Source organism: Sycon ciliatum, chromosome 1, assembly GCF_964019385.1.
Source record: "Sycon ciliatum chromosome 1, ocSycCili1.1, whole genome shotgun sequence".
Lineage (NCBI taxonomy): Eukaryota > Metazoa > Porifera > Calcarea > Leucosolenida > Sycettidae > Sycon > Sycon ciliatum.
The window spans coordinates 15,869,173-15,885,456 of NC_088643.1; the positions used below are offsets into that span (position 1 = coordinate 15,869,173).

General features: G+C 47.9%; 2 protein-coding genes across 4 annotated transcripts in view; both read left to right on the forward strand.

Moving 5' to 3' along the window:
- The window catches only part of LOC135806702 (forkhead box protein P2-like), a 20,045-nt gene extending 18,488 nt beyond the window's left edge, over positions 1 to 1,557 (forward strand). The window contains exons 9-10 of the mRNA XM_065320931.1: positions 110 to 173; positions 838 to 1,557. Of these exons, the coding sequence (XP_065177003.1) occupies positions 110 to 173; positions 838 to 848 (75 nt within the window). The 3' untranslated portion in view covers positions 849 to 1,557. The remainder of the gene's footprint in view (positions 1 to 109; positions 174 to 837) is intronic.
- LOC135815012 (uncharacterized) overlaps positions 1 to 16,284 on the forward strand; it is a 108,407-nt gene that overhangs the window by 24,239 nt on the left and 67,884 nt on the right. The window lies entirely within an intron of this gene.

Genomic DNA, 16,284 nt, shown 5'->3' on the forward strand with positions numbered 1-16,284 from the left:
GCTAAAATTGTCACTTTTGCTGCTCTTATTGCTGCTGCTGTTGCTGCTGCGGTTGCTGCTGCTGCTGCTGCTGCTTCTGCCTGCTGCTGCCTGCTCATGGTGCTGTTAGTCACAGCTCAAGATACTTCGGGAAGCGACTCAGGCTATTCAGGCTCTCGGAGACGAGCTTCGAAGTGAGTACACCTTTAAAACCCTTTCGCGTCCAAGCCTCAATTTTGAACCATTGACTGTGAGCACGATGGTTCAGTCAAACTTTCTAAACTCGGCCAAATCATAACCTGATCCAACGGTAGAAATATCCAGGTGGTGGAAAAACTCACAACTATCGCCTTGAACAGGTACATGTTAGTCTGGCCTATGAAAATTGAGAGAACGGCGATCGATCGAACATTGTATTTTCCTACTGTACACCGATGGTGTAGAATAAAGCAATACGGAATGAACGAAACAGCAAAGGACAAATGCTGCACCACTACAACTTGTAATAGGTGTATTTATACTGAGATCGTACACACTCACTATTCGTATTTCCCGCTCCTTCACCATAGTAATGAGAGCCACTCACGTATAGAAGAGCGCATGCTCCAGTGGTTCTCTAGTAGTTGTTGCTCTGTTATTCTTCTCACTCTTGGCTACCATGGTCTACTCTCTTGTATAAATACTTCCGTCCATATAATTATTCTACAAAACCCTTGTGTTCTGGAAGTGTGAGGGGACTTCGTTTAGCCGGGAGCTAACACTGGTGGCAGTGGTGAGATTTGATCCCACGCCTCCTGAGGGACTGGAGCTCATCTCATTGTTCTCTCTCTTTCTCTCTCTCTCACTCTCTCTCTCCAGGTGAAAACTAAGACCCGATGGCTGAGTGTTTGGAGCAGTGTAAGGAAGAGAAGGCCAAGAACCAGGGAATTAGCTCTGCCTCAGGTGGGGTTGATCAGGGAATTAGCTCTGCCTCTCGCGGGGTTGATCAGGGAAATAGCTCTGCCTCTGGCGGTACTAATCATGTCGAGGACGACCACGACAATGAAAGTTCCGGCGGTGCAAAGGGAGCGTGAATATAAATATTCAAATAAAAATGACATTAAGGTAAAATGTACGTGTGATGACAGTGTGCCTTCTGCCGCATCGTGAGTCGGTGGTCTCACCGACAGGCTGCTGTGCCTCAGACTGAGTAAGAATAACTGGGCTGCTGGCTGCAGATGTGCGGGCATGATGTGAATGTCGATGCTATGAACAAGATGAGCTCGTTGAGCTGTTGACTATCTTGCCTCAGTCTATATGTGTTTTGTCCAGTATTTTGTCTCATGTTTTGTCCTGTGTTTTGTCCCATGTTTGTGTTTTGTCCAGTGTTTTGTCCCATGTTTTGTCCTGTGTTTTGTCCCATGTTTAGTCCAGTGTTTGGTGCAGTGCGTGTGTGCTCCAGCAATGCTTGTTCTCCAAGCTGGTATATTTCTATTGCTGCTGCTGCTATCAATATTATGTGTCATGTCAATAAAAACAAAAATATATAATTATAAAAATGGACTCGGATGGACCTTCCCCTCCTTATGTTGCTTGTAGTTCCTGGGTTCTTTTTTCTTTTCTATACAAAATATAAAAACATCAGTTCCCACGGTTACTATGATTGTGACTCGTTTGTACGTTTGACTTAATTTAACTTTTAAGCAGTGTGAACCGCCAGATCACGGTATAGGGCTTCAAAGTGCTACGTCACAGCATAGCAACAATTTCAAAAATTCAAAAACCGGATCCACTTGGATCCAGTTTTTGTATAGATCCAAGCACATTTCAAGCCGTCTTACTCACAGCAAGGTGATGTATTGTATTGTATTTATTTAAAAGGATTCTCCAAAAGCAAATGGATGCTTATCACGGAAGTCTCCCACATAAATATCGCAAGAAAAATGGGGAAATGGGGAGAGGAGAGTGGAAGATGAAGCATGGGAAGAAGGGAAACAAGTACCTAAATATCGAGGTATAAAAGCAGGAAAGAAATCGACGAGGGAAGAAATCACCTCTGCAGATAATAGCGGGACATTTAGATGAAAAAAACCAGCAAGGATTAATTTCAAGGAAAAAAAATCTCAAACGGAAAAGTTCGTGTAACCAGTGAAACTGACTGATTTGGCTACTGGGGGCGAGGTTACAACTGGTGGCGAAGTAAATGTCACCCCTGCATACGACATGAGTGGGTTGCTATACACCCACATACTGAGGCAATAGCAAAGTCACACCTTAGTGGATCAAAAATAGAAATCTGATGTCAACTTACTACTCCCTGGCCGTTTTTGACGTCATCACTTTCAAGCCCTATACCTCAAGATCCTCAAACCATTCCAGGCAAATATGTTCCTGTTTGTATTATTTTTACTTTTTCACCTTTTCATGTCTCTTCTTCCCTCTCACATAACAGCCACCTTTACTTCCTTTCCCCTGGAAACTCCCTTTGATAGGCATCCATTTGCCTCTGGAGAATCCTTGAAAAATGTAATACATGCATTAAAAATATAATATAAAAATATGCACCTCTGCCTTCGCCGTAGCCATTAGCTTTAGGCCATTGACTCCTTCGAGGTGCAATTATCCGGATGCGTGCTCCCCTTGTGAACTTAATTTGTGCTCCTGCCCTCCACATCTGATCATTTTTACAACTTCTGACCTCCCATTATGTGCGCAGCTAAAGCTAGCGCAGGGGTTGGCTGACTTCTGTGGTCAGTCCCTGGTGGGAGGACATGACCCATCTCAGAGATGCAGTAGTAGTCTAGATGAAATGTCTCCTCAGGATTGCTTTCCAGCATGAAACTAGTGAGTAGAGACGTTTTAAATCACTTTTTCTTCTAACGGATGTTCGTTTGTACTAAGCTCTGTATGCCGTGTATTGATAGGCACTGTGACCCGTTGTCAAGGTTCTTCTGTAGTCTAGATGAACATAATTATTCATGAGAGGCGTTGAGGGAGAAGGACACAGAGGTATAGGAGATGGGGAAGAATACAGGGGTGGGGGGGGGGGTGGGGTGGGGTGGGGGAGAGTACGGGGGGGGGGTGGGGTGGGGGAGAGTACGGGGGCCTGGGGACGATGGAGGATGTGGAGCGTACGGGGGAGGGGAGGGGACGACGAAGAGTAGGGAGTCACAAACCGCATACATGTTCAATTGTACGTCGACACACAACTCTGCTCGCAAACAACTAGCATTGTCATAATCACACGACGCTGCATCTTACAAACTCGCTTATTCAATAATTCACTCACAAGGAGAGGGGAGAAGGAGGCTGATCATACAGCAGATTCATATGCCTGTGGCCCACACACCTGTTGCACAACCACAATACAGACTGGATATGCTACCCGTACATACAATAAAAGTTTTCTTGAGACTATCATCAGGGAAAAATTCGTCTCACAATAGAGGCTATATGGAGAAACAAACTACTTATAGGTTATCGGATAGTGGGAAGTATACAAGGTGAGGTGTAAAAAACAAAAACAAACTAAAGTGGGAGAGAAGACGAAAGAAATTAGAAGAAAAGATGTGAGAGTGTTCCGACGGTGTGAGCTACTACAAAAGGTGAGTGAAATGGAGGCGTGGAAGCAGGTGAATGTGATAGAGTGAGGAACTGTGAGGTGTAGGTGTATGCGAATGAATGCATTCACACAGGAAGTTGTGCATGTGCCAGGCCACCACTATGCCTGTGATACCTGGGTGGCAGATGCAGCTCCTAACGGCGAGGCTGAGATGGTAAGTCTCACAATGGTTGAACCAAAATGTCCGACAAGGGGGCGAACCTCGTACTATCAAAATAAGAAATAGAACCTCGTAGAATACAACGGCTTCACCTCTATCTTTTACCCGGCTTTTTTCCTATGTTGACCTCGTACTCAGTAGGGTCCGGCGGATTCTGCCGGCAGAAAAATTGCCAGAATTCGGTACTTTTTCTGGTAAGTTTCATGCATGTTTGGTATGTGGATAAAAATAATGGAGCAGAATTCGAGGAATTGCCTGCCATAAGGTTTGTAAGGTTCTGCCAATTTCACTGCTTTTCGAGCAGAATCCGCCGGTCCCTAGTACTCAGTCAATAACTCGCGACCATGCGATAACATTAGAATTATCATGTTTGTTCCTTGTATGGTAGTGATCATGCAGCTTTGTGTTGAGCTGTCCCTGTCTTTACCGACCAGTTTTATGTGGTTTTGGTTGTGTCAAGCGCTGTCTGACATAGGTGACATGCATCTATTCTTGAGTCTTGGGCATGGCACTTCATTTGATCCACCCATGATTATTATGTCCATGGAGATCTACCACCGGAACTACAAATAATAATAATTAGCCCCATCCCTCACACAAAAAAGTCAACAAAGAGGCATCTTTGGATTGAGGAGTGCTGGTTTCGAAACAACTGGTTTGAAGCTCAAAGTAGAGCTGGTGTTAGCTCAGAGCAGAGCTGCTGTTAGCTCAAAGTAGAGCTGCTGTTAGCTCAAAGTAGAGCTGCGGTTAGCTCAAAGTAGAGCTGCGGTTAGCTCAAAGTAGAGCTGCGGTTAGCTCAAAGTAGAGCTGCTGTTAGCTCAAAGTAGAGCTGCTGTTAGCTCAAAGTAGAGCTGCTGTTAGCTCAAGGTAGAGCTGCTGTTAGCTCAAAGTAGAGCTGCTGTTAGCTCAAAGTAGAGCTGCTGTTAGCTCAAAGTAGAGCTGCGGTTAGCTCAAAGTAGAGCTGCTGTTAGGTCAAAGTAGAGCTGCTGTTAGCTCAACATAGAGCTGCAATGCTAAATGGATGTAATATAGCGCAAGGCAGAGCCGCAGCAAATAGCTAGATAACACCAGTTGTGAGAGTGGACCCGATTAGTGGGTACGATAATTATGATGGTGTGAATAAGTTGGATAGGGAGGGATGGTGGGAAAAGAAACACTGCTGAAGCACGATCTGTTGTCTGGAAGAGCACAACAGGGCAAGCAAGATTTGTTTTTCTTTTCCGCAAAATGGGCTGGTGCCATTTGTGATTATGCAGCAAAACAAAGCGCATGACGTCAGTCTTGAATGCAGTACAAAGCAATGCAGTGCAGTGTGTGCGCTAGTTCGGATTGTTGCTAACAAGTACTAGCACAGCTAGTACACCATTAGCCCCATCCCTCACACAAAAAAGTCAACAAAGAGGCATCTTTGGATTGAGGAGTGCTGGTTTCGAAACAACTGGTTTGAAGCTCAAAGTAGAGCTGGTGTTAGCTCAGAGCAGAGCTGCTGTTAGCTCAAAGTAGAGCTGCTGTTAGCTCAAAGTAGAGCTGCGGTTAGCTCAAAGTAGAGCTGCGGTTAGCTCAAAGTAGAGCTGCGATTAGCTCAAAGTAGAGCTGCTGTTAGCTCAAAGTAGAGCTGCTGTTAGCTCAAAGTAGAGCTGCTGTTAGGTCAAAGTAGAGCTGCTGTTAGCTCAAGGTAGAGCTGCTGTTAGCTCAAAGTAGAGCTGCTGTTAGCTCAAAGTAGAGCTGCGGTTAGCTCAAAGTAGAGCTGCTGTTAGCTCAAAGTAGAGCTGCTGTTAGCTCAACATAGAGCTGCAATGCTAAATGGATGTAATATAGCGCAAGGCAGAGCCGCAGCAAATAGCTAGATAACACCAGTTGTGAGAGTGGACCCATGAAACCAGCACTCCGTTAGCTAAGCACTATTGACGCACAGCAAGGGTCAATTAATGTCAGCACAGGCAAGCATTGCGCAGCTAGAGTTCAGTAGCTCATTACTCACCCGAGTTGGGGATCATGTCGTCCATGGCACGGCAGCAAGCCGGGACGATAGCTGGCGCTTAGCGCTTGTTGCAGTCCGGATGTAGCATAGACATGCATCGCTCTTTCCACTGACCTGCCACTCGGAAGAAGGAGTCGGGGGCACTAGCCATAGCAGCGGTGGTGGTTGCACCAATGTGGACCGAATGCCTGGAGTAGTTCGACTGGGATGGTACACCGGCCGCAGCGACAAGAGACCATACTGTTACTGTGAATGACTGCCTGGTCAGCTGCTGCCTGTTCGAGAGTACGAACAAGAGTTGCTCTGGTCCCTCACGACGAGTGACAAACGGGTAGCTAACAATGGCACGGACCGGGTAGTACGGCGGTACAGACGGGCCAATGCCACTAGTAACGCCTTTACTGAATGGGTCCGTCTTGGATGAAAGCAGGAAGAGTTGCAGGCGTCCGTCACCAGGGGAGCTAGTACCGCCCCGTGTGATGCCATTAGTGAATTCGGCACACCGAAGAAGTCCAAAGAAGCAGCATGGCGGCTTGGTAGAGCAGCTTGTCATGGCCATTCAGGATACTACTTTTCCGGCGTGCATCCGTCAGGTGTCGTAGGATTGGCATAGTTATAGGAAGGCGAGGGGTGAGTACAGCCGTACCATGGCATCGCTGGATGCCCTTCAACACCCTCTTCAGAAGCCACGCATCTACTAAGGGGCCGGCAAACCCATTCTCAAGGTGGGCTTTATGCACCGCACTCGCATACACAGATACAGTTCAGGGCACGCTGATCATAGTTCACGCATGAATGTGTGTCCAGGAACGATGACTCGGGCAGCAAAAGTGAGCTTCCCCAGGAGGGACTCGAGTTGACGCTGGCCGATGCTGCGCTCGCTGATAGTAGCCACGAGTGGCGCACGGATCTCGGACAGCTTGTCCTCTGGTAACCGAGCTTCGTGGCGCTCGCAGTCTAGGACAATACCAAGGAAGGTCAATGATGGTGATGGCCCTTCGAGCTGGGATGGAGCAAAGAGGAGTGCCGAGATACGTGAATGCCCGGAGGGGGATGGTGAGTTGCTGGTTGGCTGCAGCCAAACCAGTGGAGATATCGAGAAAGTCATTGAGGTAATGAAGCCGGTGATCTATAGCAAACTCGTGCTGCATGATCCAGTTGACTGCTGTGGCTACTGAGTCAAAGACGGCTGGGCTGGAGCGGAGGCCGAAAGGCAGAAAGCGCTCGTAGTAGTAGGAGCCTTCCCAGCGAAGTCCTGACGGCGGACTGGGATCTGCCGAAATGCACTGCGTACATCGAGCTTGGACAAATACACAGGCTGTGGGCATGACAATTTTTGTCTCCTGACCTCCCATGCCCAGTAGAAGCTGAAAATGGGAAAAAAGTCATTTTGTGAAATTTCACCCTAAGCCTGGTTTTCGCAGATTCTGGGCCACATGATGATGTTGATGTCAATGCTCGCGTAGTGCAGAGAGAGCGGCTCGGCAGGAATGCTGTCGTTCGCGCTGTGCCTTCCGGACTAGACAGATGGTGGAACATTCGCAGCTTGCCGTTCTTTTTGGGGATGGCACCAATACCAGAGCGGCGCATGAACTGAAATGGAGGTGACGGAAATGGGCCTGTGGTCTCGCTGCGGGCGCAGGAAGCAGCTAATTGCTCGGATATAAATGCCGCGTGAGTGAAAGCCAAGGGTAGATTATTAGAGAAAACCGAAATGTCGTGTTGGCCGGCAAATTCAAGAGTAAAGCCACGGCGCAGGCCATGGAGAACATACGCAACACATGATTGATCTGAGGGGTTACGTAACAGGCGGGCAAAGTGGTCAGCTAGCAGTGTGGTGTCTGCAGAGTGTATAGGAAAGAAGCTACGTACCGAGTCAGGCGATTCAGTAGCCATTCTGCTAGGAGCGGCGGGGTGGCCGATTGGCTCTGCGCTGCTGCTGGTTGCACATGATGCATGGGTGGTCCTTGCCACACTGGCTGCAGGTGTGGGAGAAGCGGCACGACGACGAAGAACAGCGACCTTCATTGAAGTTGCGGCAGATTTCTTGGCCGTCGCTGGTATGGATGCGACCACTGGAGGTAAATGCTGCTGGCTTGGGGACGAAACGGACACAAACCGCCCCTGGATGGACCGTCTTACATTGAGCGCATTTTGGGTGTGCATGGCCTGTGACAGCTATCTGCCATAGGTTCACGTCGATGGTGTCCAACCTCTTCGTGCCTGGTTACTGGGCCACGAGCATCCGCGGCTGGCGGTCGTACTCTAGCCACGCGCTTGGGAAGAACTGGCGGTTAGCAGTCAGGATCAACAGCAGTCAGGATCAACTGCTGGTACGCAATCAGTTCAGCAGTGCGGTGTGGGGCAGCAGCCGTGATAACAGACATGTATGTGGTCCATGCCTCGAGCCGGGTAGCTACATGTATAATTATCGTGAACCTTGCGACGCACCTGCTTCGCGTCATCCGACTCAACGATATTTAGCTGGCTATCGTCGTTCGGGCTGTGCACCAGCCGGAATGTTGGGCCGGAAGTGTGCAAGAATTTCAAGCAACAAACTTGAAAAATCTACGTACTCCCCTCGCAAGATACGTTCTTGCACAGCCTTGGGCACAGCTGGTGCAGGTGGCTGATCGAGTGGGTTACAGGAGCTTGGCCTGGCGTAGTGGCGGCAGCAGCCGCATTGACTTGGCCTTGGGTGAGGAGCGGCACAATGCTCTCCGACAAAGCCGACTACACCTCGTCCCGTACGAGAGCGCAGAGATCCGTTGAGCCCGCGTCACCTGAGCTGGCGGAGGAGGCATTGGGGCAAGTCGGGCTTCTGGGCTCGCGAGCCGTGTCCGCACTGTCGTGTTGCTGGTTCTCCTGGCCGGAGCAGACCTCACTACCAAGGGCTAGTTGTGCCAGCAAACGGTTCTGTAAAATACTTTTACTAAGTTTCCTTTCGGATTCAAGCCGCGCTGAGAAGGCTCGTCGCGGAGGGCTTGGCAAGGCATTGCCTTGACAGTGTCGACAGTTAGGTCAGCTCAGACATACTGAAGATACAGTGTCGAGGTGACACTCGGGCTGGCAGCAAAGCTACGAAAGGAAAAGAAACACTGCTGAAGCACGATCTGTTGTCTGGAAGAGCACAACAGGGCAAGCAAGATTTGTTTTTCTTTTCCGCAAAATGGGCTGGTGCCATTAATCGCATTTGTGATTATGCAGCAAAACAAAGCGCATGACGTCAGTCTTGAATGCAGTACAAAGCAATTAAATGCAGTGCAGTGTGCATGTGTGCGCTAGTTCGGATTGTTGCTAACAAGTACTAGCACAGCTAGTAGTACACCATAATAATGTGGAAGAGAAAAGACATAATTATTATGGATACGAGTTAAAAGAACCACTGATCATGCAAACAGCATGGTGTGGGATATGATACTAAACTCTGAGTACCGGCAGAAAAGGACTTGGTTGTGTCATTGCTGTGTGAGTATTGACTATTGTATTACTGCCTCTGTTCACTGGACATAGAGCACAATACCGTGACAGCCTGAGCATCTTAGAATACTATCTAGGATTATACACACTGTGACAGAGGCAGTAGCTTAGGTTCTGTGAATGTGCTCAATACCTGATTCAGGCAGAGCGGTGTACACAAAGGCACACAACTGTATGATGATTGGTTCAGCCATGAAACTCTGAGTCACAACGGAGTTTGCCCGAGGTTTTCATTGTGTGCCTTTGTAATCATATACCGGTAATTGTGTCTATGACTGGAAAACCTTACACACACACACACACACACACACACACACACACACACACACACACACACACACACACACACACACACACACACACACACACACACACACACACACAGGTTTTGCTGCAGTGGAGCTTGCGCAATGTGTCTATGACTATAATAATGAGTTTCGATCTGTGGCCGGAATTATAAAAAAAGCAAACCAAATTAGCGAATATAGCGACCAGAAAAGTGGAGTAACGGGATTCTTCCTCGACTGACAGTCTGTACTAACAAGGTGTTTGTGCCTGGTCAAACCTTCCAACTCCCAGACCCTACCAGCTCGAAGTAACGGCTACCGGTATGTGAGTGTGTTACTCTACACACACGTACACAGGTACATGTGCTTAGTGCATGATTGTGTACCTCGTGTTCACCAAACTGATGCAGTGTCAATCTTCTCCCATCTCCTATAGAATGCACACACTACTAGTAGATCTACTATCATGCCATTGTACTTTACTTACTTTGTTGCAGCAATGTATTTGTGACCTAGTAACAAAAAGGTTCCATGCTTTGCGGACACAAAATAGCAACTAACTGTTACTTAAGCGTTTCGTTACTTTCTCCGAAGCAGTGGTAGGGTTTGAAGCGTCTCCTCTACAATATCCACTGTAGTAGGTTTGGTAGTGAGGTATCTGTGACTTTCAGCACTTTTCAATGACAATGGCGGGACCAAAGAGACCCGGCAACAATTTTTTTTTACTTTCTCACTTCCTCAGGCTCTGCAGTGTCGCCTCCCACTGTCCCAGGTAGCAGGGAAATGCTGGCCAGTTCAGTTACACAATCCTGTACTTGGTTCGCTGATGTTTGCCATCACTGGGTGACTGGGTCTGGGAACACTGAGCCGCCGCTCGTAGCCGTAGTTGAACTGAGAAGCACAATGTAGCTTGTGCTTGCTTACATGTACTGCTCGTTTTGCCGACCTGTCCGTAACAAATACCGGTAGTGGCAGGGAAGGAAATTCCACAAAGGTTGGCGAGCCGCTACGTGTAGGTAAGAAGTTGACCGAGTACTCGTAACGTTATAGTGTGTACCCGAGCTGCGAGCTGTGAGGCGAGGAGAGACTGAGTGGACTTTGTCCGACTCTTGAAGCTGCACATCATCAGCACAATGTTCGAGGTACCTATTAAAATGACATAGTATTTCTTCGTTTTCATCTGCTCAGTTTCCGGGTGCATTCACTCGCGGCAAAAGATAGGTACCAACACCAGCAACAGCAACAGCATGCCCGCAGCTGGGTCGCTGACAGTCCCAGTACTGGCAGTACAAGGACATTCACATGATTCCAGCAGACGATGCCAGAATATTTCTGCAGCGCATATCCAGGATATCACCTCGGCTAGCGCAAGCCTTGTTGGCTAAGTCAGTATGCACGGCTGGGTTCCACAGCACTACATTCAGTGGGTTGAAGGACTGGAGTCCAGCCATCCACACAACACTCCATGCCAAGCTCAAGGTGAGCACTGCTTGTAGTCACTTTGTTTTCTTGTGTTTTGATGCAAACCGTGCTTGGATGAGATTTACCTTGCCATGATTTTTTCGACTAATACAAGTCCTGTGTGTTGTGTGCCCTCACATTCTGTACAGTGCTGCTCAATGAAATCCAGTCGTGAGAGTCAAGTGGGCGCCATGCCCGTTTTACCAGCCCAGTGTTCGCAGGTCTAGGGCTGTGCAACGCCCGGCGCGTACTTGAGAAACTTGACTGGATGTCATTGAGCAGTCCTGTAGTTAGAGCATTGAAAGCATAATTATAATCATGTAGTTTCCATGTTTTGTATGCTAGTGAGACTAACGGTATGACTGTTATGATGGGAGTGTGTGTGTGGGGGGGGGGGGATCATTGTGAGGATGTGATTCTGGGCTGCAAACACGTAGAAGACAGAATATGGGTTCCCATATGTCACGTGATTGTTGTCTTGGAGTCGTCCAAAGACAGATCAAAATACGTGGGCTGGAAAGCGTGATAGCATACACAGGACCATGTACACAGAAACCTGTCCAAGACGACCACTCAAGGGACCTTCAAAATGTGGTCTCTGTTACCAGGCGGTCTCTTTGTCCATTATCATTTGACTGGCAATAGCATCCCTTGTGTCCTGGTTGCAGTGGTCTTCTAGGACAGGTGGTCGCCTTATCTCCGAGTGGTCGCCTTGACAGGTTTTGCTGTACATCACTGATAGTGTCCAGAATGACAACAAAGAAGTACTAGTGCACTGCTGACTATCTACTGACATGACATGTGACAAACTGAACTGATGTGCATGCCCCAGAGGCAGGAGAAGAATCGATCTGGCCTACATGTAGTCCCCATGGTCTGTAGTGTGCACGGCTCCTATCAAGTCAGGCCACTGTCTGTATACACTGCATACAGACTAGCGCGCACTCTAGTATAGGCTAAGCTGGCGGTAAAACATTTGTGGATGAATTAAAAATCATTTTTGCCCAGTAAATCGAATAGGCTTGGTGTAGTGCCGTACTGGTATGTACAGTGACTTTGTCTTTGAGTTTCCAGTGTTCTCTGTTGGTGTATCTACTGAAGTCAGATTGAAGTCAGGTTGTGGCGTGTGTGTGTGTGCAGCTGTATTGATTAGCCATGTCCAGACCAGAGTGTGGATCATGCAGAAGTAGTAGTAAGCATGGCAAGCTGCTGAAATGTCTCCACTCGTTGTGTGTGCAGTGTTTGGAAAAATACATCAGTGGCAAGGGCTCTGTGGGATGTCCTGAATGTGGAACAACCACTCCACCACCACAGGGAGGTGTGCCCTTGCTGCAGTACCTGCCAGACAGTGATGTGTCTAGTGATGGGGTCGGAGAGGAGGTAGCTGTTGCAAGTGCTGGCCGTAAGAAGTTGTGTGATGAATGTGCTGAGGATACAGCAGCAGTAGCTGTTTGCATGGACTGTGGTGACAATTTCTGCACTGGCCATGCCAATATGCATCCAACCTCACGCAGGTCATACAGACACAAGGTTGTGCCACTCAGTGAGGCCGTGGGCCATACAGGTGATAGAACATCAGCCAGCCAGCACAAATGCTCATTCCACCCCTCGTTTGTACAGTGTTCGTATTGCTTGAGTTGTGAGCAGCTAGTGTGTAAGCAATGTGTAAGCAGTGGTGATCATGCTGCTCACAACGTGCAGACTATCACTGATGCATCGTCTAGCATTCGTCAGTCCTTGAAATCCAAGCTGACTAGCACATCACTTGGCAGTGGCAGTGTTTTTGACGAGTCGATCAAAAAGTCTGAAGCGGCACTGAGTGGACTCCGTGATGAGACTGAAGGCGTGTCCTCCCGGATCAACGACGTTTTTGGTGGTCTGAAGAAAGCCATTGAAAACCGTCAACAAGAGCTTCTGGATGAGGTGGATCGACTGCAGTTGTCACATCTTCTTCCCCTTGAAGAGCAGAACAGGCAGATTCTTGCTGGTGCCTCGTATAGCAAGAAAGTTCAACATCTGGCAGAGAACTGCACTGAGGATGTGAATTTCTTGAAGATGAGTGGATGGCTGGGGGAAGCAGCGAAGAATGCTGTGAGTGCATCCGAGAGAGATGTGAAGGTGTTTGCTCTGGGAACTCTATTGTTTTCGCCATACCACGTCGAGGAGCTGACTGCAGGCATTGCCAGAACTGGTGTGGTGAATGACATTGGTTTGCTGTCATCGGAGAAGAGTAGCATGACTACTGCAGCCAGTGTTGAGGAGGGAGACGACCTTACCGTGATCATTGAGCCAAGGAATGGCCAAGGTGATAGTCTGGCTGTGACGGAGGCACATTTGTCTGCAGTTCACGTTGACGTAACATCTGCGGACAACAACACCGACACCATTCAGCCTGTGCTGATGCCCGACAGTAGTCCTAATGAAGGCACTAACATGATTGCAACGTACAAGACGACCGGAAAGAAGGGTTCAGTGCAGGTATCAGCCATGATTGGAGATCACCATGTAGCTGGAAGTCCTGCAATGGTTACCATCGTGGATCCGCGACCGTTACAGTGTGATCCCGGCCAATGCCATTCTGATCTTGTTCTGTCAAACAACAACCGAACGGTTACTCGTGGAGCTACTGCTAGCAACTGGAGGTCAGTATGTGGCGTGAGGAAATGGAGTAGCGGCAAACACGAGATATCCCTCCGTCTTGATCGCATCATTGCCGGTAACGTTCACATGTTCTTCTTGTGTAATGCCCAGCGTCCACGACTAGACACATATCAAAATGGAAAGACCTCATTGTTTGGATGGTACGGCCACAACACCAGGGGTGGTGGTGACTGGACAGGCAGTTTACTGGGTCAGCCATGGCAAGCCGGTGACGTCATACATATGTCGTTGGATTGTGACAATCACACGTTAGTCGGACGTCATGGGCGTACCGGAGCAACGGAGACACTGACCAACGTGACAGGGGAACTCTACCTCTACATCAGCCTGTACAACAGTGGAGACCAAGTTACTATTTTGTGAAGCTTCAATCCGCTTGATCCACAAGAAGGCGGTTATGCGTGCATATAATTATATGTGCATGTACGTGTGTGTGTGCGTGTGTGCCTGTGTGTGTGTGTGTGTGTGTGTGTGTGTGTGTGTGTGTGTGTGTGTGTGGGTGCGTGCGTGCGTGCGTGTGTGTGTGCCTGTGGGTGTGGGTGTGTTTCTGTGTGTGCGCATGTATGCATGTGTGTGTGTGTGTGTTAGAGAGAGGGAGAGAGAGGAAGGCATCAGACTGCAGAGTGAGTGAGCCAGTACCCCTAATGGCCTAGCCACTCTGCCATTTGTTGTCCCCTAGCTTGCTCGCTGTCTTGCACTCTTCTAATTCATAACAATCATCATGCTATTCACTTTAGTTTCATGATTTCTTTATGTGTATAACACCCTTTTGTTTATTATCTTAGTGAACTGGTGAATGTGTTAGCTCAACTAGTCACTACATTTCCTGAATTTCCATTGATTCTGTTTCCTACTCTGCTTGTTATTGTGTTTATTTCTGCTGTGGTTGGCTCCAAAGAACTAGGGAGTCATTTTCTACGTTGCATTTATGATAATCAATGAGCTATACATGTGCATTTCAACCGACCCCTGTTGCTTTCACCACTATTGTGTTTGGTGTCTTTTTCCTCACTGACCTGCTGAAAATTTGTAAAGGAGGCAACTGCATGAGACGATGACAAGAAAGTGGGAAACGGTCTTGCATCGTCGTTGTACTAAAGGACACTGAAACAAAATTGAACTTTTAAAGAAAAGCTAAGTTAGAGATATAACACCAAGAACAACAGCAGTGAAATTGACGGTCTTGCATGTTGATTGTATAGACCAACCTCCCTCTCCGTATTGAATGGTGTAGGAGTCACCAACTAACCCACACCCCAAGGGTATGATAGATATACTGAGCTAGAAAGTGTCGGAGGGAAGGAATTTGGAAAGTAATGATGTACGCATGCTCTGGTGATCAGTACATGGTATGAGGAAATTGTGTACAGACAGACCTCTTTTATCCGGATCCCTCGCCATCCGGAAGAAAATCGCTGGTTCCTGTAAGTCTACAAATGTTCGGCCCATTCAAATTTCCGTCTCCCAAGGGCAAAATTCCATTTCAACCGCATCATATTTTCGCCCTGTACTGCTGCCGCCTGTATACACTTTCACACTAAACCTTGCAAAACAAAATTTCGGCCGCAACAAATTTTCGGCAAAACATGACCAGGCCGAAAATAGCCGAAAATAAATATGCGCCGAATATTTGTTGACTTGCAATACCGATTTACAGCATATGCCATGCACACATACAGTGTGTGTGTTCAATTATCCGGTTCACTTGCATATCCGGATATTTTTGGGAAAACGGATGTGTGCGGTTAAGCGAGGACTGACTGTATTGGCAATTATGAGATCAACTTGATGCTCTTACCGATGATCATGAGACTGCTCCATGGGAACAGGCTGTGTTCTTCTTGTGTAATGTCCAAATTTCTATGACTGTTGTCAATGTGGAAGGACAATAATTTTCCATGGGTGCACAAGTATCAATGTGAAAGATTACATTGTTTTGATGGTGTCAATACAGCAGCCACACTGGGAACTGGACAGACAGTGAGTTGGGTCAGCCATGGTGAACAGTGAAAAATCACTTCAAAAAGATAAAGATAGGTCCTCCGCAGCATGTCACAACCAAAAAGAGGTCTGCTACCAGGACGACAGGAGTACAGCTGTCATTGCCAAAAGGTCATCGAGACCGTGCTACCACTATGGTGGGACGTGACGATGCTCCAGTACGACCACATCACACAAGGCCTCCCAGCACAAGCAAAGTGGAAACGAGCGTCACAACCTTTAGCGGCTCAGACTCGTCTCCTCGAGCTGGCCGCAAGTCTGCCCCAGAGGTGGATATGTCACGTGATAGCTTCACCTTTGCGGGTCGGTCCACAAGCTCTCCATTGCTGCGTGGCAAGAGAGGATCATCACTGGCATTGTCAGTGGATGTGCTTGGCTCGCTGGAGTGGATACTGGAAAGCAGGGTCTCTGACCACTGATCTTAATCAGCAAGCTGACCTACTCAGTCTCTACAGACGGAGTAATGGTTGATGCCGGGCACACGAAGGATATGATGTGTAGGCAGGATTAACTGGTCACTGTCTGTATCGGTGGTGATCTTCAGTCTTTTTCCCATGCAGACAACTAACTTGCTCAACATTGAAGTTGGCACGTGTGTCCAGAGTGAAACATGACTCAGGGTGCTTGAATGCATGTTCTATGTCATATTATTGTTTCCTTCATGGATCAGTGC